General features: G+C 45.5%; 2 protein-coding genes, 1 non-coding gene and 1 pseudogene across 7 annotated transcripts; 1 reads left to right on the forward strand and 3 right to left on the reverse strand.

Annotated features, from left to right (window-relative positions):
- Positions 1-1622: 1622 nt before the first annotated feature.
- Aldoc (aldolase, fructose-bisphosphate C) lies at positions 1623-5469 on the reverse strand. The gene is made up of 9 exons (XM_020162944.2): positions 5313-5469; positions 3922-4045; positions 3621-3832; positions 3455-3509; positions 3198-3358; positions 3009-3092; positions 2587-2761; positions 2259-2458; positions 1623-2119 (listed from the first exon to the last, which is right to left on the reverse strand). The coding sequence occupies exons 2-9, from the start codon at positions 4031-4033 to the stop codon at positions 2024-2026; spliced, it is 1095 nt and encodes a 364-aa protein (XP_020018533.2). The 5' UTR covers positions 4034-4045; positions 5313-5469; the 3' UTR covers positions 1623-2023.
- A 590-nt stretch (positions 5470-6059) lies between these two features.
- Spag5 (sperm associated antigen 5) lies at positions 6060-26115 on the reverse strand. Of its 5 annotated transcripts, none has more exons than XM_074046455.1 (24): positions 25313-26113; positions 24968-25093; positions 22086-23137; positions 21799-21973; positions 16318-16392; positions 15980-16072; positions 15754-15888; positions 13477-13596; positions 13282-13374; positions 13065-13178; positions 12582-12675; positions 12267-12414; positions 12084-12189; positions 11810-11943; positions 11487-11625; positions 8599-8710; positions 8343-8429; positions 7974-8094; positions 7754-7865; positions 7269-7349; positions 6955-7110; positions 6800-6874; positions 6588-6668; positions 6060-6354 (listed from the first exon to the last, which is right to left on the reverse strand). In XM_074046455.1, the coding sequence occupies exons 1-24, from the start codon at positions 25361-25363 to the stop codon at positions 6283-6285; spliced, it is 3552 nt and encodes a 1183-aa protein (XP_073902556.1). In that variant the 5' UTR covers positions 25364-26113; the 3' UTR covers positions 6060-6282. The 5 variants fall into 5 exon arrangements, with proteins under 5 accessions (XP_073902556.1, XP_073902554.1, XP_020018534.2 ...); XM_074046453.1 differs by having other exon boundaries at positions 21799-21976; XM_020162945.2 differs by having other exon boundaries at positions 12084-12186; positions 25313-26110.
- Positions 13678-15210, reverse strand: LOC141413798 (transcription initiation factor TFIID subunit 12 pseudogene; annotated as a pseudogene).
- LOC141414338 (U6 spliceosomal RNA) lies at positions 24086-24188 on the forward strand. The gene has a single exon (XR_012439396.1). It is a non-coding gene; the product is annotated as a U6 spliceosomal RNA (small nuclear RNA).
- Positions 26116-26287: the final 172 nt, after the last annotated feature.

Here is a 26287-nt window from a genome sequence, read left to right on the forward strand (position 1 = left end):
CCCAGAAAGTTCTGAGAGTCAGATTGCAAATCTGAAAAAGGGAGGCATTTGTTTCATTGAAACCATTCGTGTAAGGAGCTTGCCTGGCGCAAGCCGCCAGTGGCTCACACCTGTAATCCTAGGAAGCCGAAATCGGGAGGATCGCGATTTGAGACCGACCTGGGCATAATCCTTCAGGAGACTCCGTCTCCAAAATAACCAGAGAAAAATGGACTGGAAGTGTGGCCCAAGCAGTAGGGCACCTGCTTTGCAAGCAAGAAGCCCGGGGTTCAAATTCCATGCCACCAAAAAAAAAAAAAAAAAGCCTGGCGCATGGAAACCCCTCAGCCATCACGATCATTTATTATTCCTATCATAGAACTCCTCTTTAGGGTGCTCTTCTTCACAAAGCCTTAAAACACGGAGGTGGCAAACTAGTGTCTTTTCAGCATAATTGGCTACTATGGTTATTAATTTTTGAGATAAGATCTCACTATGTTGCCTAGACTGGTCTCAAGCTCTTTGGGCTCAAGTGATCCCATCCCCCTACCCCCACCCTAGTTTCCCAAGTAGCTAGGACTACTGGCACACATCACTGTGCTCAGATTCCAGGATTTTAAGTTTTATTTTGAGTCACTTCCAACTTGGTAAAGTCAGGATACTTCATGTAAAAATCTTAAAAATTCATGAGCACAGACTCTGGATCCTAATAATCACAGGTTCAAATCCTGGCTTCACTACTTATTACCTGAATGATAGCTCTGTACCTGTTTCTTCATATTAAAATAGGGGTAATAGGCTAGTTTAGTAATACCTACTTTATAGCGTTGTATCCAGTTAATACATACAGTGATTAGAATGTGGTGTGGCTGGAGCACAGAGGAAGTACTGTGTGTTAGCTGTTTTTGTTATAAGATCAGGCCACACTGGTAGAGCATTGGTAGCCTCTGCTGTTCACACAGAACATACCCAACTTGTTCTCTCATTCATCTTCTATCTGCTTGAGTTCTCAAACTACCCCATAACCCAGCCCAAGGGTCAAAGTTTAGCATGAGGTCTCGCCAGGTCTACCCTCGCCATACTCTCAAATTGGTTCCTTTTATACCCACTCTTATCTATCCCAAATGGGAGTGGGCTATAATGCTTGGTGACCTCCTAGATACCTTGCTCAGCTATGCCGGATCCCAGAGTCTTGGATGTTTCTCTTATTGGGCAGGAGCCTGAGTGCTTCTCCAGCTGTGGCTCCTCCTAGTGGAATATGTCAGGTCCCAACAAAATTCCTACCCACTCCTTATCCATGGTTTGTCCTGCTGACTGTTTGAACCTTGCAGAAAATCTGCCTCAGAAGTTGCTCATCTTGCTTCATTCAATTCTTCTGTAGTTGCAGCCTAGTTCCTCTCTATGTGTGGCCATCCCTGGAAGACTTGTGGGATCCTCATGGCTCCACTGCAGCCTTGGACATCAACAGGCAGGAGCATAAGCTGGGGATGGCGATTGGATATGTCCCTCCTCCATAAACATGAAGCCCAGTAAAACTCCAGTCTCACCCTCTCCACCTCCTTAGTCAAGAGGACCCAGAGATAGAATCGACAGTTTAAACATCGGGACATGAGAATCTGATGAGCACAACAGACAAAGCAGCATGTTTTGCTACCATTTATTTGCTATGTGGTATGTATTCAAAGCATGAGTCCAGGCTGGTCTACTTCCCTCTGATCCCAGGAGAGAGGGTCAGCAAGGAGAGCCCAAGGAGAAGCTATACCATCTTGGGGAGATTGTGACAGCTGGTGGAGGCAGGAGGGAGACCCATGCACAGATCCGCTTCTAGCAAGTTCTCCTGCCCTCAGACCTGAGGTTCTCCCTATTCTTCCATCCTATGGTCCCAGGTTCAGCAATGGGAGAGGAAAGGGGAGGAGAGAAAAAGATGACTTGGTGCTGGAGGAAGGCATCTTTGATCTGTATGACTATTTGGCCCTAGCTGTAACTACAGGCAAAAGTGGATGCAGATGGCTGGGCCAAGAGCTGTGGTGTGGAGTAAACCACCTCAGTAGGCATGGTTGGCAATGTAGAGGGACTGTGCTGCCGCCCCACCATCTTCTCCACTGCCTTCATACTTGCCCTGGGCAGCAAGCCCATTCACCTGCAAAAGGAAAGTAGGGAGTAAGTAGGTTGAACCAGCCCCTAGGTGTCAAACCCTGCCCAAGCTGTCACCTCTGGGCGCTTCCCTGCCAGCTACATGTCCCACCCCTCCTCCCCAATCACCACCTCTAGCTCCCAACCTCGGCCCGTTTGATGAACTCCTCAGTAGCAGCATCAGCATTGTCCCTTTGCCCTCGCCAGGTATTGAGTGCAGATGCCTGCAGGGCACGCCCATAGGAAAAGGTGAGGGCCCAGGGCCAGGGAAGAGGGCAGCGGTTGATGGCATTGAGGTTGAGTGATGCCTCCTCTTCACTCTGACCCCCAGACAGGAAGGTCACTCCTAGAGTAGAAGGGAGAACACAAACTTGTCACTCCCTATTTTTCCAAGGTAAGGAATCCCTGAAGGTCACAAGAAGAACCTAAGAGTGAGTCTCAGGGATGAGAGCAGGTTAGACAGTGGAGTAGTACCTGGAACAGCTGGGGGCACAGTGCGGCGCAGGGCTGTGACAGTTGCCATGGCAATCTCCTCTGGGCTGTACTTGATAGGACAGGCATGACCAGGGGTCACCATGTTGGGCTTGAGCAGAGTCCCCTCCAAGTACACATGGTGATCACTCAGGGCCTTGTACACAGCAGCCAGGACCTGGAGACCAGAGGATGTTTACAAAGGGTCTGGGACAGCACTGCTTACTGTTCTATGTTTCCATCTAGGGGTGGATGGCCATGGGACCGTGAGGGTTCAGGACAGCCTCATTCTCTCAGGCCTGTCCTGGGATCAGTGAAAGAGCCCTAGGGGAGAGTGTGCCTGGATCTAAGACAGGGGAATGGGGTACAGTCACCCTTGCCAGGCTCTTCCTGAAGTATGTGTCTGTGCCTGGCTGTGGCCTCACCTTCTCTGTAACATACTGGCAACGTTTGAGGTCATGGTCTCCATCAGGCAGGATCTCAGGCTCCACAATAGGCACGATGCCATTCTGCAGGCAAGAGCAGAGTTGCGTGGGAGGGGCAGAAGAGAAAGCCCTGTATAGGTTGGATAGGTATAGGGCATTCATCCAACCACCCAAACCTCCAACACACACCTGCTGGCAGATACTGGCATAGCGGGCCAGCACATTGGCATTCTCCAGAATGGCCAGCGCTGACGGTGTACGCTCACTGATTTTCAGCACACAGCGCCATTTAGCAAAGTCGGCACCATCCTTCTTGTACTGGGCACAGCGTTCTGAGAGTCCATCCAGCCCTGCAAGCATAGTGCCAGCTTCATCACCCTGCCCCTCTCTTGTCAGCATCAACCACCTAATACGTCTGTGGTTCTGAAGCCCCCGCCACTGTATACCTTGAGTGGTAGTTTCTCCATCAGTCCCAGCTAGAGGCACTACACCTTTGTCAACCTGCAGGGAAAACACAGGCAGAGGGCTGAACCCAGGCAGGATTCTCCTTGCCACCCCTCCTACGCACACTGATTTCTACATCCAACCCCCAGTGAGGGCCAGGGGCTGCACCTTGATGCCCACGACAATGCCCTTATCCTGGATGGTTCGGATGAAGGGGACACCATTATCGTCTTTCTGATAGAGGGTCTCATGGAAGAAAATGATGCCTCCAATGCACTTCTTCACACGGTCATCAGCACTGAACAAGACCTGGCGGTATAGTCGGCGGTTCTCCTCTGTGTTCTCCACCCCGATTTGGCTCAGCCTCTTGGCCATGCTGCCTGGAGGCAAAGTGGGGACAGCCTTATTTCTTAGCCAGAACTCCCTGGCCACCTCTACCCAACTACCATCACCACAGGTTCCCACCTACCTACAGACTCATCTGCAGCCAGAATGCCTTTGCCTGGGGCCACAATCCGGAGGGCAATGTCAGACAACTCCTTCTTCTGCTCAGCAGAAAGGGCTGGGTATGAGTGGGGCATGGTGACAGTGTTCTGGAATGGAGACAAGATGTAAAAGATGGACCCCGCCCTCTAACTCCTCTGCTTCCTCTACTGGCTACACAGGTCAAATGCCTCCCCCTATCCCAAAATGAGGCTCTGCAGAGCAGCAGTCTTTGGCATGGGTCCTGGGCACCAAAGTGGCACTGATCTCTCTGACAGCTAGCAAGCTTAGGGCCCCAGTTCCCACATCTCCTTTTGTCCCTGGTGGGCACCCTTCCCGGACCCAGGAAAGATGCAGAATGGGGGATAGGGAGGTGGCTAAAGCTACAGGTCTTCTTATGAAAACTGCTGTCCAATTGAGGATGCCAACACCTCTTTCACTGAACTTGTCCCCTTCCTGAGATAGGCATAAACCCTGGCTTTTCCAGCTTCCCTTTTCTCCTCTTCATCAGGGCACCTATGGAAAGTACACTTATTTACAGGCTTTAGAATGAAGCAAAAGTACTTATCACCCATAGCCTCCTCCAGTTTCTAGGGGAAAAGTTGGAAGGAAGTGGGTGGGTTAAAGAGTAGTACTGGTCTCCCAAATGTCTCAGGTTACAGTAACCTTTTAAATACTGCAAACCTGACTGCCTAGCCTACTTCCTATTGCCCATCCCTGTGTTGAAGTTCACCCGGATGGAGCTGCAAGGTATCTGGTAGGAAAGAGTGCCAGTAGGCCAGCTAGATTAGATGTGAAGACTGGGGATAGGGACACCACCACGTCATCTTCAGAGCCCAGAAGCACTTCCCCTCTATGCAAGGAGACATGGAAAATAGGGTCCACTTCAACTCCTCACAACTCAGACACCCAGTGGGGAGACAGGGTCAGGGGATTAAGGCTGAAAGGAATGGGTAGAGAGCCTGAAAAAGGAGGCCGATTTGGGGGAAATGATAGTGATGGTGACGCAGGCTAGCAAGTTCAGGGGAAAGGACCTAGACCTGGGGACAGAGACGGCAAGAGAGCTGGAAAGGAAGGTAGACTAGAAGGAACAAGAGCAGACTGAGATTAAAAATGGCCTGGGTTAAAGAGGCTGATCCCAAGGAAAATCCAGGAGGTAGAGTGAAGATTTGGGATGGGAAAAGCTGAATTCCAGTAGGGACAGTTAGGAGGAAGGGGTGGAGTGGAAGAGACAGCCATAGAATTTCAAGTGGACAAAAAAGAGAGGATATCAGCAGAGAGTAGAAAAGGCACACCAGGAAGAAGGGCAAGGAGAGCAGGGGAAGTCCAGGAGAGGAAGCTGAGAACTGAGCAGCTCCCGCCTCTCTGGAGCCTTACCTGTGCGCAGCCAGTTACCAGCAGCAGCCTCAAGCGCAGGTTCTGGTCAACACCAGCTCAGCTCTGGCTCAGATAAATGAGGCTGTGGATGCCGCAGAGCTACGTGACTCCTTCGGGGGGCGGAACCAGGACCGTCCCACCCTGGCCCCGCCTTCGCCCTTGACTGGTCTGGGGGGAAAGCCACGCCCTCAGGGGCAGGGAAACGGGGTGGAGTGACTCCAGTGCCAGGACCCTCCCCCACCAAGGCTGTTAAAAACTGTCCCCCTCTTTTCTTATGGAGCACTGCCACCAGAGCCCTGAAGGCAGGAAATGACCTTGTGTTTGTCTCTGCCACAGCAAGGTACTTTACAGAATGTTGGGGATTCAGCGTGTTATGAAGAGGAGTTACCTAAACAGTCAGCAGGTGGGGAGGATGGGACAAGATGCCAACAGGGTGCCCAAATTCAAGGCAAGGAGTAATGAACTGAGCGTTTCTGTCCTCGGTACACACCCCTTAGGGGGGATGAGAAAAGTAAAAGAATGGAGCCTTTTCTGTTCCCCCAGGCCGGGAGCCAGGGAACAAGCAGTCCAGAGCCCAGAGTATTTGGGTGAAGCAAAAGAGAAGAAGGGCAGACAGCCCTGGCTCTGGATGCAGCAGAAGATGGAAAGAGATATATGAAGGGTGCCCAGGCCGAAGTGCCAAGCTGCCTCTTCCCTGACCTCACCCACCCCTCACCTCTTCCCCAAAAAAGATTCAGTGAGCTTGAATACATTAAATATACTTTATTTAAATAGCATTAAACATAGGTGGTTCTGTGCCAATGGTCCTCATGTTGGGGTAAGGGGTATTTCAGGTAAATAGGGAGGAAGCAAAATCAGCTTTGTTTCTTCGCTATGTTGCCTGTGCTGGTCTCGAACTCAGTTCTCCTGCCTCAGCCTCCAGAGTAGCTGGGACTACAGACACATGCCACTGGACCCAGCTTTTGGTTTCTTAGCTTAGAAATTCTAGCAATCCTTGTAGCTCCTTGCAATTCCTCACTACTTCTGGGATGGACAGTAAAGTCTGAGAAGAGAGACAGAAAAGGCACCTAGCTCAGAACAAGCCTGAGGTCCAAGGCTCCCAGCCCCAGGTACCTACTGAGAAGGGATAAACAGGAAGCTACAGAGAAGCCTACAGTAAGGAGTCAGACCCGGCTCTCAGCACAGGCTGGGAACCAGTGCCGTTATCATCAGTACCGCCTAGGGCCAGGTCTTGTACCAGGTGTCTTAGTCCTGTCACCTCCCTCCCTCCTTTACCTCGTAAATATGCTGAACAATATCGTCTAGTTTCTTTAACTCTGTATCAGAGCGCCGAAGGTTCTCCTCTAGGATGTTTCTCTAGAAAGCAAATAGGTTTCATAAGTCCTATGTTTAAAAGAACAGTGTGTCTTGGTAGGACAGAGGCAACATGGCAGGGTGCTTGCTTATGATGGTGGGAAATGGCCCTGGGAGAGCATGGAAATCCTTACATGGCTCTGGTACTTGAGCACAAGTTTTGCTTTCTCATTTTTCATCTCCAGGAACATCAACCTCAGCTTGTCCACCTACAGATATGTTCTCATTAATAGGGGCACAGCTGGAGGTCCCCACCAGTTGCCCAGTTCCTCTGTTAACTCTGAGTCACCTCCTGAGAGAGACACACTTTCTCCTGGATCCAGTTAGTGACTACAGGCTGACAAGTGGGATCCACCTGGCCTGCCAGGGTCTCCTTGAGCACTTTAGTCTCTGTCTCTGCATGCCGAAGTGAGTGGGTGAGCTGGATCACCTCCTCCCTGAGACTCTGGGAATAAGAACAGAAGTATCCAATATCACTCAAAGGTCCTTTTTATCTTTCCTATATGTGAAGGACAAAGGTAGACCAGCATATCCAGTCCTCGTGTTTGGGATCTGGCTACAAGTAACACAGAAGGCAAAGGCTTGGCATCATGAGGAACATACTATGAGCTCGCCATTTTTGTCTATCTGTTCTAGGATCTTCTCGTTCTGTTTCTGTATCACTTCCTGTAGCTCCTTTTCATTCTGTAAGGAAAAGGCAGACAAGACAGCACTAAGAGAGAGCTGGTTTCTTTGTAGCCCTTTTCAGGAGGTAGGAGAGAATGCCTGACCCATGTTTGGCTCTGATAGGACAACCACTTGATACCACTCTAATTCCTCCTCCAGTGCCAAGTCAGGCAACGCATATCTCAGTGTTGAAAGAGTTCTGCTAGATAGAGTTCCTGACTTTTCTCCTGATTCTGCCTGGGAAAACAGGCCAGTCCATAGCTGATTCCCAAATATGTGAAATGTCTGACCCCAGGAAGGGCAAAACTAGGGCAGTAGTTGGAAAATCCCTACCACCCAGATTCCTGAAGAGACAATGGCTCCCGGGGGGCAACAGAGCTGCCCCAGTTCTTCATCGCTCCACTTCTAGGCCCCTCCTCTACCTTGTAGCGCAAGCACAAGGCCTGGTGCAGCTTCTCTATATCTGCTTCCTTGGCCTTCTGTGATTCCTGGTGCTGTTCTTCCTGGGCCTGCAGTCTACCCTGCAGATCACAACTAGGGGAGGGAAGAATTCCACATTATTCCATTCATTTCAGCAGCCAGTCAGGCCCTTGGCATAAGGGGCTGTCCTATTCCTCCTATCATTAAGATTGCCCCACTCACATTTTTCTCTGTAGAACCTCAATGGCTTCTTCTTTGGATTCTTGCAGCAGAGTACACAGGCTCTGAAGCTCAAGAAGGGTAGTTCTCATTTCTGCCAGGCTTTTCTCCAGGCCTGGGGTCTCTGAAAGAGAAAGCCCTAGATAGAGGTACAGCCCCTTCAGCCTAAAAGGAAGGAGTGTGATAGTCATCATTGTTCCTTACTCATATGATTTGCATATTCAGAACATTACAGATCCCAAAAGGCAGAAACAAAATAAGCCCAAGTAGAATTGAGGTTTTTAGAGCAAAGCATGTCTCATTGCTTTTGTCTTTACTCATCACCACCAGATTTTTTAGAAATGAGGCAGGATCCCTGGAGCCCATCCTAACCTGTAGGCTGAAGAGAAACCACTGATGTTACTCGGGTGAAAGCACTCTTGTCACTTCCAAGCAAGGGCACAGGAGCTGATTCTGACTCTAAAACAAAGATCAACTATGACAGGGGGCTCCCATGGTGACCTAGTCAAGGGTCTGCCATAACCAAAGCTGGGAGAGACAAGCAAGTCTGATGTGGGCATCTTCACCAGCAGACAACATCAGGAGCAGGGTCACAACTTTCCCACCCCCAAATCTCAGGGGTTAAAACCTTCGTCTGCCACTGCTGTTGAGATATTTCCCATGGAGGCACTTTCATTTGGTGGAGGGATTTCCTGGGTGGGAGCACAGTCTGTGCTCAGTAGAAGTGTCTCTACTTCAGTCTAAGGACAAAGGAGAAAAAAAAAAATCAGCTGCTCTTCAGAGTAAGTGGTTTATTGAGCTTCAAGGTACTCTAGTCATCTCTTCTGGAGTGCTTTTCTACCTTCTACCTCACTGCTCTATCTCCAACTCCTCCACTAGTGCCTTTCCTAACACAAGTTTATATTCTAAGTCTCTCCCACTAAAACAATAATTTAAAAACAAAACAAAAACGCATTAAATATCCTTTTAGCTACTATTGTCCTTTGGCTTTCCCTTTAATTGAAAAAAAGCTCACAATTCTTACCTATAATTCTCACCATCTACTGACACCCCAGTCCACTATACAGGCTTTTGCCCCAGTATTCCACAAAAATTCTTGTCATTTGGTTCACCACTGGCATCCTTACTTTCAAATGCAATGGATACTTTCCAACTCTTGTTTTACCCAGTCTATTTGATACTGATGACCATATTATACTTTTAGAAACTTCTTTTTCTTCTAGGTCATGACCACCCTTCATGAAGGGGCCTCATCGCTTTCTGGACATTTCTTCTCTCAACCCATGGTTCCTTCCTTAACTCTTGCCCTCTCTCCCCATTCTGTCCTTGGCCCTCTATTCACTCTAAGCCATTCCCTAGATGGCCCTGTCTCTGGAGGTCCATAAAAACATCCAATTTGAACTTTCACATGAATAACTCTTTAATCTCTTTCTCTCAACTGGATTTTTTCCCAGTCTCCAGGCCTAAAGACTAACTGCCTGTAAAAAAAAATCTACCAGAATGTTCCACAGTCCACATGAAACTTAGGATGTGTAATACTGAAGTCACCATTTTCCCTGCTCTACTCCATCAAAAATCTGTTCCCACTACTGTATTTACTGTTCTGAGCAAAGCAGGCAGCAAATTACTGCCTCTGGATTAAATCTGACCTGCCAACTGTTTTTACAGATGTTTTATTGGAACATAGCCACAACATTCACTTATATACTGTCAGTGGCTGCTTTTGAACTACAAAAGCAGAGTTGAATAGGTAAGACAGAGACCATAGGCCCTCAAAGCTGAAGACACTTATATAGCCCTTTATAGGAAAAGTCTGCCAACCTTAGTTCAAGAGGAAAGTATGATGGCGCATACTTGTAATCCCATCATGAGGCAGATAGATTACAAATTCAAGGCCAGATTGTGAGATCCTGTTTGGGGGGAACAAGTCACTATCTTTCTAACAATTTAAGATCATCATTCACTCTTTTCCTCTACATCAAATTAATCACCATGTGCAATTACTTCTGTCTTAAACATCCATTGAATCCCTTTAATATATCCCCTCATCTCTATCCTCTCTGTAACTGGCATTAGTTGAAGTCTTCAAAAACCTAGCCTCCTGTCTGCTTCTCCAGCCTTGTCTCCTGTCTTACACCATGTAGTTCCTACATACCAATCATAGAACTACTTCCCATTCCCAAAACTTGCCACATTCTCTATAAGCAGGGCCTTGCCTCATTCATTGTATAGTCCCAGCACCTGACCCAGGTCTTATTACAGGGCTACAAAAAAGTATACATAATGTGCTATGTGCATGACTTTCTACATATAATTTTCTTATATAGTCATATGAAATTTTCATATATGTTCCCCCTCTTGGTGGGTCTTCCTATATACACACCCTGAACCTATAAACTTCTAAACCTCAAGACTACTCAAGGTCACCTGCTTTTTGTGTGTGTGTGTGTGTGGTGCTGGGGCTTGAACTCACCTTGAGCCACTCCACCAGCCCTATTTCTGTGAAGAGTTTTTTGAGATAGGGTCTCTCGGACTATTTGCCTAGGCTGGCTTTGAACCATGATCCTCCTGATCTCTGCCTCTGTCTCCTGAGTAGCTAGGATTACAGGCATGAGCCACCAGCACCCAGCAAAGGTCACCTGCTTTGAGAAGACTCCCTAACTCTCCAAGGCAGCAGTGATCCTCCTTTCTGTGAGTTCCCACAGTGGTCCATGCAGACCTTCACCATGATCATAAGTGAAGATGACAAGTTTACATCTGTCTATCTTCCCCACTAAACTGTACATTGTTTGACATTTGCTGTGCTCAGCACTCAGTTGGAGAAGACAGTCAGAATCTTAGTTGTACCTTTAACTACTAATTAACTCTGTCCTCTGAAAGATATTAACTATTTATTGTTTATTGTACACTGTGGGGATGCTAAAGAAGCAAAGCTAAATTTTTGCTTTCTTTTAAACATTGTTTAGTTGAAGAGATCAGATATCCAAGGAAAATTAATACAAGTGCAAAAGAAGAGTACGCTTGTGAGGAATACAGCAAAAAAAGATCAGTGACTCATTGACTTTCTTTTTTTTGGCAGTACTGGGGTTTGAACTCGGCCTCACGCTTGCTTGTTTCTACCACTTGAGCCATTCCTCCAGCCCAAAAGATCATTGACTCCATGTGATTTGGGAACATTTCAAATAAGGTAAACTAGGGAGGATTTTAGTAGGAAAGAAAAAGGAATTTCCAGTTTGAAAACAGAAGAGAATGGATGTGAGAATGGCCTGAGGCCAGGTATGAATGGAGATAGGAACTGTGTATGGTGTACAGGCAGCCTAGCTGGAGTAAATGAGAGGTAGAAAACAGATGAAAGTTTGAGCTACAGGCTAAAGAGGTACTATAGGTAACTGAAAGTCACTGAATTAATTGAGATGGAACAAGAGTAGGGTTTTAGGAAGTCTATTCTATACAATCAGGGTATAATGGGAAAGGAAGTAAAGGGGGAAGGAAGGGAAAGGGACCCTAGGATCCTACCTTCTCCTTTAGTTTTGTCTGTAGGAAAAGTGTCAAACTCTGTAGTTGCTCAGTCAGCAGCCCGAGCCCTTGGGAATATTGGTGTGCCTTCTCCAAAGCTTGTTCCTGGTTCTCTGCTATGGTACTGGCCAAGTGAGCCCTGAAATGAGGAACCAGGACAATGAGGTTACCTTCTGTGAGCACCTTTCCCAATTCTCCACATTGGGAGAGAAACGAGAGGCTTAACACTGTTACAATTCTCTTCTTGGAGACTTTGACTTCTAGAAGTGTTCCTGGGAAAAATAAGCACTTGGGAGGGAGGCACAGCCAGGTAGAAATCTTACTTTAGGTTCTCTACAGTGTCTTTAAGATTCTCACACTGCAGGCTGCGTTCTCGGAGCACTTCCAGTGTGGTTTTTAACTGATACTCGACCTGGCCCAGTTCTAGGTGAGCAACCTGACTCTCTTGGTCTGCAAACTGGGAGAAAAGAAAGAGAGGGAAGGGGGAAAATGAGTCCAAGTAGAGAATTTTAGAGCTCTGGAGGACAGAGGTTTTTTCCAGCAAGAGTCCCACTCTTGAGGTTTACTTGTTCCCTTGCCCCAAGCCAAATTCCTTACCTCCAGGGTCTCCTTCAGTTCCTGCACCTCCTTGGCCAACACAGCCTTTTGTTGCTGCAGTTCTGCCTTAATTTGCTTTAGTGCCATCTCTTCCTTTTGCCATCTGCTAGAGAACTTGTATTAGATCCCATTTGGTCTTACCTGCTTGGTGCCTACTACCATTAAAACCTGATAGGTACTCACTGAGCAGCCTGCTTCTCATTACTCTGGGTAAGTTGGTGCAGCAACTCATCTTTCATTGCCAGGTCCTGGGCAAAACTGGCATGCTGACTCTGTAGCTCTTTTAACTGGCTGGCTGTGCTAGCCAGCATCTGCAGCTGAGCCCTGAGATCTAGATCAAAATTATCATACTGACACCACGGAGTCACAGACCAGAAAACCCCCACAACTCTGCCCCAAAGCAAGTGCTCCAGAGAACTTCCTTGCTCTACTGCCATACTGCAAGCCTTAGCAGGTTCAACTCCTTGCATACCTGCACACACACACACACACACATACCTGTAACTAGGCGACTGTTTTCCAACTTCAGTTGTTCTATTTGGCCTTTACAGTCCTCTAAATGGGCAGAGACTTGTTCCAGCTCTCTGGAAACCTAGAAAGAAAAGATAAGAGGTAAGTTTTCTTTCTATATTTCCTCCTGAATCAAGAATCCAAGGATTTAGTGCAGCTTCTCTTTCTAGACAAAAGAGCAAACTACCTTGCTTCTGGGCAGCAACACTGCAAAAAATAAAGCTGATCCTCAGGAAAAATTGAGACAGAAGAAAAGCTGTAAAGAATTCTTTACATTCTGTAAAGAATGTGCTGAAGAACAAAGGAAACAACTGGGCTGAAGCCATTATACAGCCAAGGGAATTGGATGGTCCCCAAACCCCGGGTGGAAAGACAGGACCAGCATAAGAAGATAATGGTAACACACACTAGAAAGATCCCCACAAAGGAAGAGATAACTAGGCCTAAGCAGTCCCCACCGCTGATTTATACCTGTTGCTTTTCCTCAATTGCTGAATCACGTTCTTGCAGGGCCTGCCGGCTCTTGGTTGTGAGTTTCTCTGTGAGTTGTTGAGAACGATTCAGCAAAGCTGTCCATGTTCCATACTTCCAGAGGAAGTAAGTAGGTCAGTAGAGGACACTTGAGGCAAGGGTCCTACCAGATCTGGTTTTAAGTGATGGAGTAGCTATGATGCCCCCAAATACTCACATCTAGTTGCATAGATGTCCAGTCCTGTTGTAAAGTAGAAGTCAGACTCACTACCTGCTGAGCTAGCTCCTCTTGCTCTGTCTGAAGTCCTACCTACAAAGGAAGGATTACCTATGGAGGCAGCTAAGTGGGGTATGTGACCATCTTCCCAGCGTGTCAGCATGGACTGCAAGAAAGAAAATGCCCTTAAATTACCAGTTGGGTCTGAGCCTCCTGCAGAAGGCCTCTGAATTCCTGCATGGATGTCGAATCCTGTTTCAGTTGGCTGATGCGCTGGCTGGCATGTGCACAGAAAGCTTCCAGCACTGTCTCTGCCTGTTTAGAGTACAGGGAAATAGCACAAAAAGCTATAACCCAATGCCTAATGACCCAATAGTTCAGTTCTATCTATCTTTTTTTTTTTTTTTTTTTTGTAGTACTGAGGCTTGAACTCAGGGCCTCATGCTTCCTAGTCAGATGCCCTACTACTTAAGCCATGTCCCCAGTTCTTGCACATATACTAGGCAATCACTCTGCCACTTGAGATGTACCCCCAGCCTTTTATTTCTTTTCCATTCAATTCCTAACTTCTTTATTCTGGAAAAACAAATCAAACTCATATTCCCATAAAGATTGACATTACAAAGTACAGGGAATAGGAGAAAGGAGGAAGAAACAAAACCCTGTACAAATCCTGAATAGTATCACCCAAGACCATAGTGCTTTGTCCTATATTCAATCACTTAAACCACAGATAAAATCTTCTCTGGAAGATACACTGTTCCCCTTTGAGACAGTAGGGAAAGGGAGAAGTAGGGTAGGAGGTTTTATTCTTTTGGCAGATCACCTAAGTCATTATAGATGTTGCTGCACTGTTAATAAAAAATGTATGGTTCTCTATAAAGCATTTAAAAAAAAATTCCAACAATGAGATGGCTGAGATCTCAGTTCCAGTATATCCAAATACATTGTCCATTTTCTGACTTTTCTGTGTGTTACTTCTTGGTTGTTTTTCCAGATCAATGCCATTCTGTGTTTATGATCTTCGGTGGTGTAAGCTTTTTTGTAGGGTCAGATTTCTTCAGAGCCAAATCCTGGGATCCACTGATGCTCTGGATGCAGCTGGATGTACTTTAAGGGTGCTAGATTTGTGATGTTGATCAAGCTGGCAAGTGGCTGTCACAACACTCTCAATAAAATTACCAGCAATCTGTAACAGCATCTCTTCCTCATCATCATCCAACTGCTCATTAGGATCCACTTCTCTTACTAAGTCCTGTAATTTCTTCTTGGTGGATACCTGATGGTTTTCAGTGCTAGGACGACTCCCCCATCCCAGGAGTGCTTAGTATCTTTACCACTGTAGTGGTATTGGCCAGGGAGCCTTGTAGAGGGGTGCTGGCTGGTTCCAGTTTTTATGGATGAGAAACTGGAGAGAATGACTAAGGATGAGGGGCCAAACTGGTTCATAATCTATCGAGCTTTGGACTTTAGCTCATAGATCTTCTCAGGATCCTGTTTCTTTTTGGAGCAGTGAGGAACAAAGCCAAGGGTCTGGGTTCTGACTCCTTCCTCCCACCTTTCTTCTTTAATTGCCAGGGCCCAAGACTTATAGACAGCAACATCTATCTCCCCATGATATGCAGACTGCCCCAGCAGTCTCCCTGGCCATTTTGTTTTTATTTTATTTATTTATTTTATTTTTGCAGTATTGGGGCTTGAACTCAGGGCCTACACCTTAAGCCATGCCACCAGCCCTTTTTTTGGTGATGGGTTTTTTCAAGATAGGGTCTTGTGAATGGTTTGCCCGGGTTGGCTTCAAATTGTGATCCTCCTGATCTCTGCCTCCTAAGTAACTAGGATTACAGGCATGAGCCATTGGCACCCAGCTGTTTTTATTTTATTTTTAAGTCAGGGTTTTGCTGCTACCTTTACATGAGCTGGGGACTGGAACTCCGGATTCTCCTGCCTCTGCCTCCCATGTAGCTGAGATTACAGGTGTGCCCCTACCACACCTGGCTCCCAGTAGTTCAGTTTTTTTTTTTTTAACTGTACTGGGATTTCAACTCAGGGCTTTGTACTTGCTAGGCAGGTGTTCTACCACTTGAGCCACATATGTAGCCCCTTTTGCTCTGGTTGTTTTAGAGACGGGGTCTCACATTTTGCCCAGGCTGGTCCGTACCATGATCCTCCTATTTTAAACTTGTTGCCATAGCTGGGATAACAGGGATGCACCACACCATCTTTTTTCTGTTGAGATGGTGTCTCGAAAACTTTTGCCCGGCCCAGGTTAGACTGGAACCACAATCCTCCCAAGCTTAGCCTAAATAGCCAGTATTACCGGTGTGAGCCACCAGTGCCCAGCTTGTAGTTTAATTCTTAATTCCCAAGGGCAGGCAGTTCTTAAGCCACTCAACTATGTCTCAGTGTATTCCTGCAGGTACTTTGAAGCAGAGACCTCCCACACCCAGGAACAAATGCCTGGCACCTTACCGCGTCCTTGCCTTTGAGGGCCATTTCCTCTCTGTGCCTTGCCTCCTCCCTTTCTGTACTGAGGCTCTGGAGCTTTGGCCTCATTTTCTTCAACACATCAAAGCAGCAGGAGACCAAGGTTTTTGCATGCTGAGACTACAAGATAAGAATCAGATACCCTGTCCAGTTCCTTTTTTTGGTTTTCAATCTCACCAGAGTCCTCCACCTCCACTTTCATTCAGCTTACCTCCTGACTCATAGTCATTCTATCTTCTTCAACGTGCAACAGGGACAGGTGAAGCAAGGATATCAACTCTTTAGAGGCTAGCACCCATGATTGCTTGTAGAGAGGCAAGATGGTTAGGTTAGATCAAATATAGCCACTAAGCAGAAAGCAGAGGCACTGGGGAGGAAAGGCACCAACCCAAATTACAAGTTCCTAACAAAGAGAAGTTCTTCACAAAGGTTTGGGAACCTCTCCTCACTGCCAAGATTGAGTATCACCATCTACTAACCACCCAGTATTCTCTACTATTGACCTTCACAGAAGACCCCAGTGGTGGTACAAGGTCAATCAACACTTACCATGACATTCCTGGCCTGCTTCAGGGCCTGTCTAATGTCCTGGCTTTCCTGAAGATGTTGAAGTTTCTTATTTACCTAGCCAATGAAACGAGTTGCTCTTTTTGTGTAGTTATCATGCAACAGCAGCCCCTCATTTCCCCCCCCCGCCCCCGCTCCCAGTGAGTTATAGGAATCTTTTCTATCAGAAGGAAGAGCCCAGTGAAGCCAAGTCAGAAAGTCAGAAAATATTCGTTTTTAAAGTAATTTTTTTTCTATTCTTCAGATAATATATTTACCATGAAATTTTGGAAATTACAAAAATGAAAAGGAAAGAAAAATCAACAGAACAGTGATACTTAACCAAAAATATAGCACCCACCCCAAAGATTCCAGTATACCTCCACGCCAGACAGTGTACTTGCTATAGGGATTTCCTGAAACTGATGAATATATTATTTCCCTTAGGTGTTAGAGAAAAAGCTATAGGCCACAAATTTAGAAATAAATTATCATATTCAATAAATTCTAAGAAAAATATCTTTTCACAGTTTAATACCTCTGAAATGAGAATGCATCTTAATATTGATAGTGTCTTTGATTAGATGAAATACAGTCATGCTTAAGAAAAACTAAGATTGTAATAGATGTAGTCATCCTTTAGTATTGGTAGAGTTGATTCTAGGACCCCCTTGGATACCAAAAATGAGAATACTCAAGTCCCTCAAATTAAATGGTGAAATATTGGCATAAAACCTACATATATCCTCCTGTATACAATAAATCATTTCTATATTACTTAAAATACTAATATATTTAAATATTATGTAAGTAGTTGTTATACCATATTGTTTAGGGAATGAGGATAAGCAAAAAAAGCTGGTTCAATACAGACACATTATTTTTTCTGAATATTTTCCATCCAAAGTTGGTTGAGTTCATGGATGAGGAATCCATAGATATACAGGGCCAACTTCATGGTTGTGCTTTGCAAACGTGAAGCCCCGAGTTCAAAAAGAAAAGAAAACAAAAAAACAAACATAAATTTGGGTCAGGCAAAGTGGCCCCAGCCAGTAATCCTAGCTGTGCAGGAGGTGGAGATCAGCAGGATTGGGGGTTGAGGCCTAACTGGGCAAAAAGTTTGTGAGACCCCCATCTCAACCAATAAAAGCTAGGAGTGGTGGCTTGGACCTGTCATCCCAGCTATTGGGAAACATATGTAGTAGGATCCTGATCCAGCTCAGCCCAGGCATAAAGTGAGACATTATCTCAAAAATAACCAAAGCAACCTGGCACCAGTAGTTCATGCCTGTAATCCTAGCTACTCAGGAGGCAGAGATCAGGAATATGGAAGTTTGAAGCCAGCCCAGGCAAACAGTTCACAAAACTCCACTGCAGAAAAGTGCTGGGAGAGTAGTTCAAGCAGTAAGAGCACCTGCCTAGCAAGCGCAAGGCCTTAGTTCAAACCCCAATGCCACCAAAAAAAGAAAAGAAAAACTCTGAAGAGAGGAAAAAATAAAATCAGGAGCTGGGTATGGTAGTACACACCTATAAACCTAGCACTTGGGAGGCTGAGGCACAAGTATCTCAAGTTCAAGGCCAGCCTAGCTATACAGTGAGTTCTAAGCCAACCTCCACTATATAGAGAGATCTTGTCTCAAACACTCAAGTGCGCGCGCGCACACACACACACAAATGTAGGCCAGGTATGGTGTCTCATGTCTATAATTCCAGCACTTAGGAGGCTAAGGCCAGCCTAGGCTCTGTGAAACCCTATCTCAAAAACCAAACAAACAAAAACTCTGTCACTATCTTTGTTGTTTTGTGAGCCAGGGTCTGGCTAAGTAGCCCAGGCTGGCCTTGAACTCATGATCCGCTTGTCTCCTGCTTTGGATTCTTCTGCTGGGATTATAGGCATATACCACCACACCTGGCTGTTGCCATCTTTATACAGAACTTTTTTTTTCCTAAGATATATCCCTAGAAGTGGAGTTACTACATCAAAAGGCTTGAACTATTTCAAGGGTCTTATTTAAATTGTCTTCAAAGGAGGATGAACCAGTTTGTACCCTACTGATAAAAGGACAATGCTTACCAGCATTTTTTTTTTTTGAGACAGGGTCTTTTTGTGTAGCCCAGGCTGGCCTTGAACTCTAAATCTTCCTGCATCTGTCTCTGGACTGGTGGGATTACAGGCATGTGCCACCATGTCCAACTGCATTACCTATTTTATTCTCTGCTATTTTGTCAGAAGGAAATGGCATCTCATTGTTTTCATTTGCATTTCTTTGATTACCTTTTCTTTCTTTTTTTTTTTTTTTGCAGTATAGGATTTGAACTCAGGGCCTTGTACTTGCTAGGCAGAAGCTCTTCCACTTAAGTCACACCCCCCCCAGCCCTCTGTGCTCTTAGCTGTTTTTCAGATAGACCCTTTTGATTTTTATCTGGGCCTGCCTCAGACCACAACCCTTCTACCTATGCTTCCTTCATAGATGGCACTACAGACCTGTACCACTAGTACTCAGTTTATTGTTGAGATAGGGTCTTTTTAACTTTTTGCTGAGGCTGGCCTCAAACCTCAATCCTCATGATCTTTACCTCCTAAGTAGCTAGGATTACAGGTATGAGCTATCACTCCTGGCCTTTGTGTGTGTGTGTGTGTGTGTGTTATGGAGAATTAACACAGGACCTTGTGTATGTTGGACAAATGTTCTACTACTGAGGTACACTCCCAGCCCAATGTTAATCTTCTTCAATATTTAAAGTCATTTCTATTTCTTTACTCTTTAACTGTCTATCCATTATTATAAGGGCAGATAAAAATCTTAGTATGAAAGTGGGCCTGGTGGCAATACTCAGAAGCCTGGGGCAGAATGATCACTAGTTGAAGGCTAGTCTGGGCTATCTAGCAAGACCTTGTTTCAAAAAAAAAAAAACAAAAAACAAAACAAAACCAAAAAAAAAAAAAAAAATTTTTAGTAAGAGAAAAATAGGCATTACTGCTGAAAGCCAGTCATCCTCTGGAATAAGGCTGTTGCTGAAACAGCAATGCTGAGTCACCAGGCTGTGGCATTCTGAATTTAAGGAGGTAGTCACCTCCATCCTCAGATCTCTTGAAGTTCACGGCTCCCTTCCCCAGAAAAGCAATCATCATTATCTACTGCATCATGCAGAAAGGCACGGAGTACCCATGAGCCCTGGATAGGGCTCAAATACTGCTCAGAGCTGGGCAGTCAAGCAGATGATGAGATTAATGTGAAGGAGGCAGCCAAGCGGCAAGGCCATGCATGGTGATGGGGAATGGCTGAAGGTGATGTCATTTCCCCTGTCTGGTTCTGCTTCAGTAACCTCCAAAGGGACCTGGCAAGCATCACGGAAAGAGGATACAAGGCAGATTCAGAAATGGGAAACAAGGTCAAGGATAAGAAAAAAAGATACAAAGATAACCCAAGAGTTAAATAACAAGAGGAATGAGGAGTCCATGGTTTCTAGGAACCAGGGCAAAAGGCATTACTTTGAGGATATTTTCAACTCAAAGGAAAATCTTTGGGCATTTGGGGACCATCTCCTCTTACCAACAGCTACCTATTATTTTTACAGGCACAATACTGAGACTCTCGGTTCTTTTCCCTGACACCATTCCCTTCCTTCCCTGCCTGTTGTCATGGCTAGAGTCCTGTAAAACAGTGGTCTTTAAACTATTTTCCTCACATACCTCCTACAATAATTTGAAAAACTAATTACCCCTAAGTTCAAATTGTTGCAAAGGCTGTAATTTCCAGCATATTACAAATACTGACAGTTTGAAATAAAATATGAGCTCTTAAACATAGCCAATGACATAAACACTACATATTTGATAGGACTGGGGTCATGGCTCAAGGGGTAGAGCTCCTATCTACCAAGAGTGAGGCCCTTAGTTCAAACCTCAGTGCCACTAAAAAAAAAAGTCATCCCAGTATAATAATTTTTAGATTTTAAAGTCTGTTATTAACCAACATTTCTGCAATAATAGAGTTCGTCTAGGACTGGAGGTATGGCTCAAGCAGTAGAGCACCTGCTTTGCAAGCCCTGAGTTCAAACTCCAGTACTACCAAAAAAACAAAAGAGTTCATCAAAATTAAAACTAGAATTTCTTTTAAATTCCTTTGATAAGACTTTAAATGAAAAAACTTTCTTTTGGAAGCAGAAAAATTTTCAATAGCTTTATTTTAACCATTTGAATTTTATTGGGAGACACCTACTAATTAAATGGATGGAGCCTCCCCCCCATCCATGTAATCATGTATTTGTAGATTACTGTAATTCCTACAACAAAACATGAGTCAGGAAAAATTTATCACTGTTTTCCATTTTAATAGATATAAGCACTAAGAAATCTTCACATAAATATTGGGTATCAATAGGAATGGAAGAAGGAAACCAGGGCACATCAACCAATTCTAGGAACTCCTTTGAAAATATATGTAAAAACCTAGTGAACCTTCACCAAAAAATATTTAATGACCCACTGAAGTAAAGTCCTTCTCCAATTTTGTTGAAAAACATGTGAAAATGATGTGTTATATAATTATCATGGTCATTCATTTTCTCTGCATGTACACAGATATTTTCTATTGTCCTTTGAGTGTTATATAAGATATGCCCTAAGAAGCATGTTCTTTAGTAAAATGGACAAGGACAATTGAGAATGAGGAAGTAGAAAAGAAAAAAATTAGTAAAGAATACATTTGGACGATGAAGACCTAAAAACTGATTTCTTTAAAACTTTCCTAGTGCTGGGCTGGTGACTCAAGCCAGTAATTCTAGCTATTTGGAAGGAAGAGATAGGGAGGATCTAGGTTCAAAGTCAACCTGGGCAAAAAGTTCACAAGACTCCATCTCAACCAATAAAAACTGAGCCATGTCATCCCAAATACACCAGATATGTAAATAGGGGAATCACACCCAGGCCAGCCCTGGCATAAATGCAAGACCCTATCTCAAAAATAATCAAGGCCAGCTACAGGCATGGTTCAAGTGGTAGAGTGCACACCTGACAAGCACAAGGTCCTGAGTTCAAACCCCAGTACCACCAAAAAAAGAAAAATAAATAAATAACCAAGGCTTAAAAAAGGGTTGGGGATGTGGCTCAAGCAGTAGAGCACCTCCCTAGCAAGCAGGAAGCCCTGAATTCAAATTCAAGTACTGTCAAAAAACAACTACTAAACACCAAGGACTGAGGACATGACTCAAGTGTAGAGCTCCTGCCTAGCAAGAGTGAGGCCCTAAGTGCAAACCCCCTATCAAAACTAAAACAAAAACAAACCCCCAATACTTTCCTGGCTTGCATTCCCTTGGAAAGACTTTAACGTGTTTCTCCAGATCCTCAGCATTTACATGTATTATTCTAAGAATGAACCTATGATTAAGGAGTCCCCTTTGCCCTCTGGCAGCTTATCAATATAAATTCTGAGGAAGGGGGCCCAATGGGATCCTCCCAAGCCTTGGGAGGAAGCTTCTTACCCCGCTAGGAGAGGTTTCGGTCTGTGTGGCACTATCCCGGGTTTCTGGGTGAGGAATGGCCAGCCTACTCTTCCAGGCCTGCAGCTGGCGTGAAAAAACTTCCAAGAGGCCAAGAGAGCTCAGCAGGTTATCTTCCAAGTCATGTCGAGATAAGGCAGTCAGATCTGGAGGACAACTGCTGCAGCAGGAAGAGAAAAACATAAAGGGGAAAAAAAGGAAGGGAAAGGGATGGGATGGTAGGCTCAGGATCCTGGTGCTCCAGGGGCACAGGACATGCAGGTGCTTACCCCCACAGGAGATGCTCTGTCTCTGAAGTACCATCCTTGGTGCCCTTAGTGCCTGTTGTCTTTTCCTGTGGTGCTGGAGGAGTAAACCAAGTCCCCACAGAGCAAGTAGAGAGGGTGGTACTACCAATGGGAGCGTCCTGAAGCACAGAGGGAAGGGATAAGCTTTGGCGGAGATTTTCTAGCATGACTGAGGTATTTACACCTTTTTCTAGCCAGGCCAATGGGGACATCCAAGTCTCTGTATCAGAGCAGAGAATTCGACCAGCATCTTCTACTGCTGGTCCTGGAGCTGCCTGGGATTCCATTTCTACTGGATTTGATGTCAGGCATGTGGATGGAACATCTTCTACATTTGGGATAAGTGCTTTATCTCCCAATTCTATCTTCTCATGGAGTATGGGAAAGCTCATTTTTCTTTCCTCTATAACTCTGTGCTCTACCATTTCCTTCCCTGGGTCCACATGATTGATGGGGAAATCTGCTGACATGGCAGTTGAAGGGGAAAGCCAGAGCATGGAGGAAGGCGAGAAGGCATTACTTTCAGAAAGTACTAAGTCCTCAGGCACAACTTCAGTCCTCTTGTCCCTCAAGTTTTCCTTGGAGTAGTGCAACTGCTGCTCAGAACAGGGTTTTGGTGAATATTCCAAGGGATGGGATGGAAAATCCTGAAATGTAGGTTCTTCAGGCATACTGGCAACAACTTCTAAAAAGTTTTCTTCCATGCAGAGTGCCATCTCCTTTCTTACCAGATCCCCTGGACTCAAAAGCTCAATTACAGAGTTGTTTTTCTCCAGTATGCCATCTAAATGGGTCTTAAGTGTCATGTCTTGCTGCTGCACCACTGGAGAGGGTACAAGGACCACGGTCTTAACCACATAGTCATCCTTTTGGTCCAATGCTTCCTCAGATGTCTTGGGAGGAGAGTTGGTTTGAGGAATTGGATCTAGGGGCTGCTCATCTGATTCATGCTGACAAGCTTCTAGACACTCTGAAGGAAAGTTTGTACTCCTGGCATTGACAAAATCCATTGGAGATGAATTGTTGCTGTCTTCCTACCAAAAGAAACAAAAGTTGTTGATTAAGGAAGTCAGTTCAGTTTCCAGAATACAATTACCGGTGCAAGATACTATCCAAAAAAAGGAAAGAGTTATCATCCCTAGTTAGGTAAGAACTTGGGTAATCCTTGTTGCATACTATACAGAACTAGGAAACCATTTTGGATCCTTCCACGTGAACCAGCCTACAGTATAAACAGGCTGAAAAAAATCTATTCTTTTCATGGGGGGAAGTTAGCTTGAATGTGACCTTGCTCTTCTGTATCCCTAATTCCAACCCACTTCTAGAAGAACAGGTAGGAAGGGGTCCACAGAATGTGAGCAATGACTAAAGAGTTCTGAGAATCTAAAGTTGGCACAGACAGATAAATAAAATTAATGAAATAGGGGTGTAGCTCAGTAGTAGAATGCCTAGAATGGAGGAGGCCCTGGGTTTGGCCCTCAGCATCACAAACAAACAAAGAAAAATCATGGTCAAAAAGAAAGAGGAAGCAAATCTTCATATTTCAGAAGTACCAGTTACTGTGAGTGATCATCCAATTTGGCAACGAGATTTTTATTTATTTTTATTTTTTTGGTAGTACTGAAGTTTGAACTCGGGGATTCACACTTGCTAGACAGGCACTCGAGCACTTGAGCCATTCTGCTAGCCCTTTTTAGTGTAGGGTATTTTTGAGATAGGGTCTCTCAAACTGTTTGCCCTGAGCTGGCTTCAAATCCTGATCCTCATGATCTCTGCCTCCTGAGTAGCTAGGATTACAGTCATGAACCACTGGCACCTAGTGACCATGAGATTTTTAGAGGCCAGAAAAAGAAGGAAAATATGGTAAACATCACAGTTCTCCAGTTCTCATTATCAGAAAGAGAAAAAGGATAGCCATTTCTTTAGAAACAATTTTCCCAGGTAATTAGTTGTAAAAAATGTCTTCAAGAACCTTATAGTGAGTGCTTGCTTTGGCAGTACATATACTAAAATTGGAAAGATACAGAGATTAGCATGCCCCTGCACAACGCTGACACACAAATTCGTGAAGCATTCCATTAAAAAAGAAAAAAAGAACCTTATAGTGGGGTCAATCTCTTTCCTTGACAATTTGTTATACATTTTAGTTTGGGGTTTTTTTTTGTTTTGTTTTGTTTTTAGGGGCTGGGGTTTGAACTCCGGGCTTTGCACTTTAAAGCAGACTCTCTATCACTTGAAACACATCTTCAGTCTGTTTTGCTCTGGTTATTTTGGAGATGGGTCTCGCAAACTGCTGGGGCTGCCCTCAAACTACCATCCTCCGGGTCTCAGCCTCCCAAGTATCTAGGATTACAGGCATGAGCCACAGGGCACATGGCTTCTTGACACGTTTTTACAGCAACTAAAAAGCAGATTATACATGGCTGCTTCTCTCAATACCTTTGACAAAAATGCAACTCAGTAAGGGCAGTTCCGCAAGGACAAGGGAATAGTTTTAACCAAGATGACTGATTCAAGCTGCCTGATCCCAGGAGAGTTTTGACTACTTTGTGGGGTGGATGGTTATGGCCTCACTCTTGTATCAAACAGAACTTTCCATAGGTGAGTCGATGACAGGGGCAGAACTTTGGTAAAGGTCGGAGGAAGAGATAATAAAAAACAGCTAAATACAGGTTGGGGTTCTCAGTGGATTTCCTTTAACCACCCCAGGGCACCTCTGTGTTGGCCTGAATAGCTGTAAATGGATGTCACTGAGGCAGAAGACTTCATTACTGTTATTAATTACGTTCCAGACCTGGCCCTCCGTTCCTCTGAGCTCTCGGCCTGGGCAAACAGCCCAGTCGAGCTGTCCGGGCAAGTCTCACCTGCAGTCCCAGATTGCACAGTGATGGGGTCAGCGAGGAGCACATAGGAGGTCCTACTCTTGAGTTGGTGAGGGCTCCCGGCTGCAGGATAAGTTCTCGGAGAGGAGTCCTCATAGCTGGCTTTCTCTGAGAAAGAAAGCGGGTGTGAGGAAGCCCAGGCTCCGCCAGCCCGCCCTCCCTCACTCCCTAAGAAGTACATGAGGCGAAAAGAAGCGCAGGTTCCCCCCCATCCCAGTCGCTCTAAAGTTGCAAGGCAAACAAAGACTCCCAAGCTCCCCAGCCCTAGGTTCCTCCCAGCTTTCCAGACCCTCGGTAACGGTCTCCGTGAGAGCTCCTCCCGCTCACCGGTTGCGGCGAAGGCGACAGGCCGACATTCAGTGTTTTCACCCGCCACATCTTCAACACGGAAGGGAGACCAATCGCCTCCCAAGTCAAGTCAGGCTCGCCATGATCACCCGCCGTCTTTGTTTGAACCTGCTCCGCGCTTTGCGATTGGCTGCGGAGTCGCAGCGCGTCAGGCTAGAGACTCCGCCTCAGGATTTGAGCCTGGCGGGGGTGGGCGGAGCCGGAGCCTTGGCCCTCCCTGCGGTTGGCTCGCGACGTTCCGTCCCTCACTACGACGCCGCGAGAGGGCCGGAAGTGGGCCCGGCGCACGGGGGGGCTTGAGTCCTCCCCACGACGAAAGTCAAGGAGTTCGTCCCTCCTGCTGCCAGTGGACCCCTCTCACGTCCTGTCAGCAAAGTCTCTCAGGCTTCCTTTAGCTACCTCAGTGGAGCATTTTACTCACCTCAGTCCCCGTCCATGATGGCCTGAGACGCAGTTCTTAACCTGGGCCTGCAGGTAATGCCTCTTCAGAATTTCTGGACGTTTCTTGGGGCTAACGTTAGGATCCGCAACCAAGTTTCCTGGAATTATAGCTAACATGTACTGTACTGAACACTTATTATGGGCTGTTCCAAATTCCTTAGGTTATTAACTCATTAATCCTCCTGAGAACTTAAAAGGAGTAAGTACTATAAGTGGCCCCATTTTAAAGATGAAGGAATCGAGTAGTGTCATTTGCCCAACATCCCATAGATAGTCAAGGGCAAGGTTAAACTTCCCACACTACCAACGACCGCATGTCTCTTCAATCCCCTGTGTAAAGGAAATCTGCCCAGTGAAGGAAGGATTTTTTTTTTTTTTTTTTTTTTTTTTTTTTGGCTCAGGGCCTACACCTTCAGCTACTCCACCAGCTCTTTTTTGTGATGGGTTTTTTCGAGATAAGGTGTCATGAACTATTTCCCTGGCCTGGATTTGAGTTTCAAGCCTTCTGATCTC

Source organism: Castor canadensis, chromosome 11 (genome assembly GCF_047511655.1).
Source record: "Castor canadensis chromosome 11, mCasCan1.hap1v2, whole genome shotgun sequence".
Taxonomy (NCBI): Eukaryota; Metazoa; Chordata; class Mammalia; order Rodentia; family Castoridae; genus Castor; species Castor canadensis.

Excerpts from the sequence above, each read along its gene's own strand:
- Aldoc (XM_020162944.2), bottom strand. The coding sequence starts at position 4,033 with ATGCCCCACTCATACCCAGCCCTTTCTGCTGAGCAGAAGAAGGAGTTG. Across the intron at positions 3,093-3,197 it reads ATGCCAGTATCTGCCAGCAG|AATGGCATCGTGCCTATTGT; the intron begins GTGTGTGTTGGA and ends TCTTGCCTGCAG. Across the intron at positions 2,120-2,258 it reads AGTTCATCAAACGGGCCGAG|GTGAATGGGCTTGCTGCCCA; the intron begins GTTGGGAGCTAG and ends TTCCTTTTGCAG.
- Spag5 (XM_074046453.1), bottom strand. The coding sequence starts at position 25,363 with ATGTGGCGGGTGAAAACACTGAATGTCGGCCTGTCGCCTTCGCCGCAA. Across the intron at positions 23,138-24,967 it reads TGTGCAATCTGGGACTGCAG|GAAGACAGCAACAATTCATC; the intron begins GTGAGACTTGCC and ends TTCTTTTGGTAG. Across the intron at positions 11,626-11,809 it reads GACACTGTAGAGAACCTAAA|GGCTCACTTGGCCAGTACCA; the intron begins GTAAGATTTCTA and ends TCCTCATTTCAG.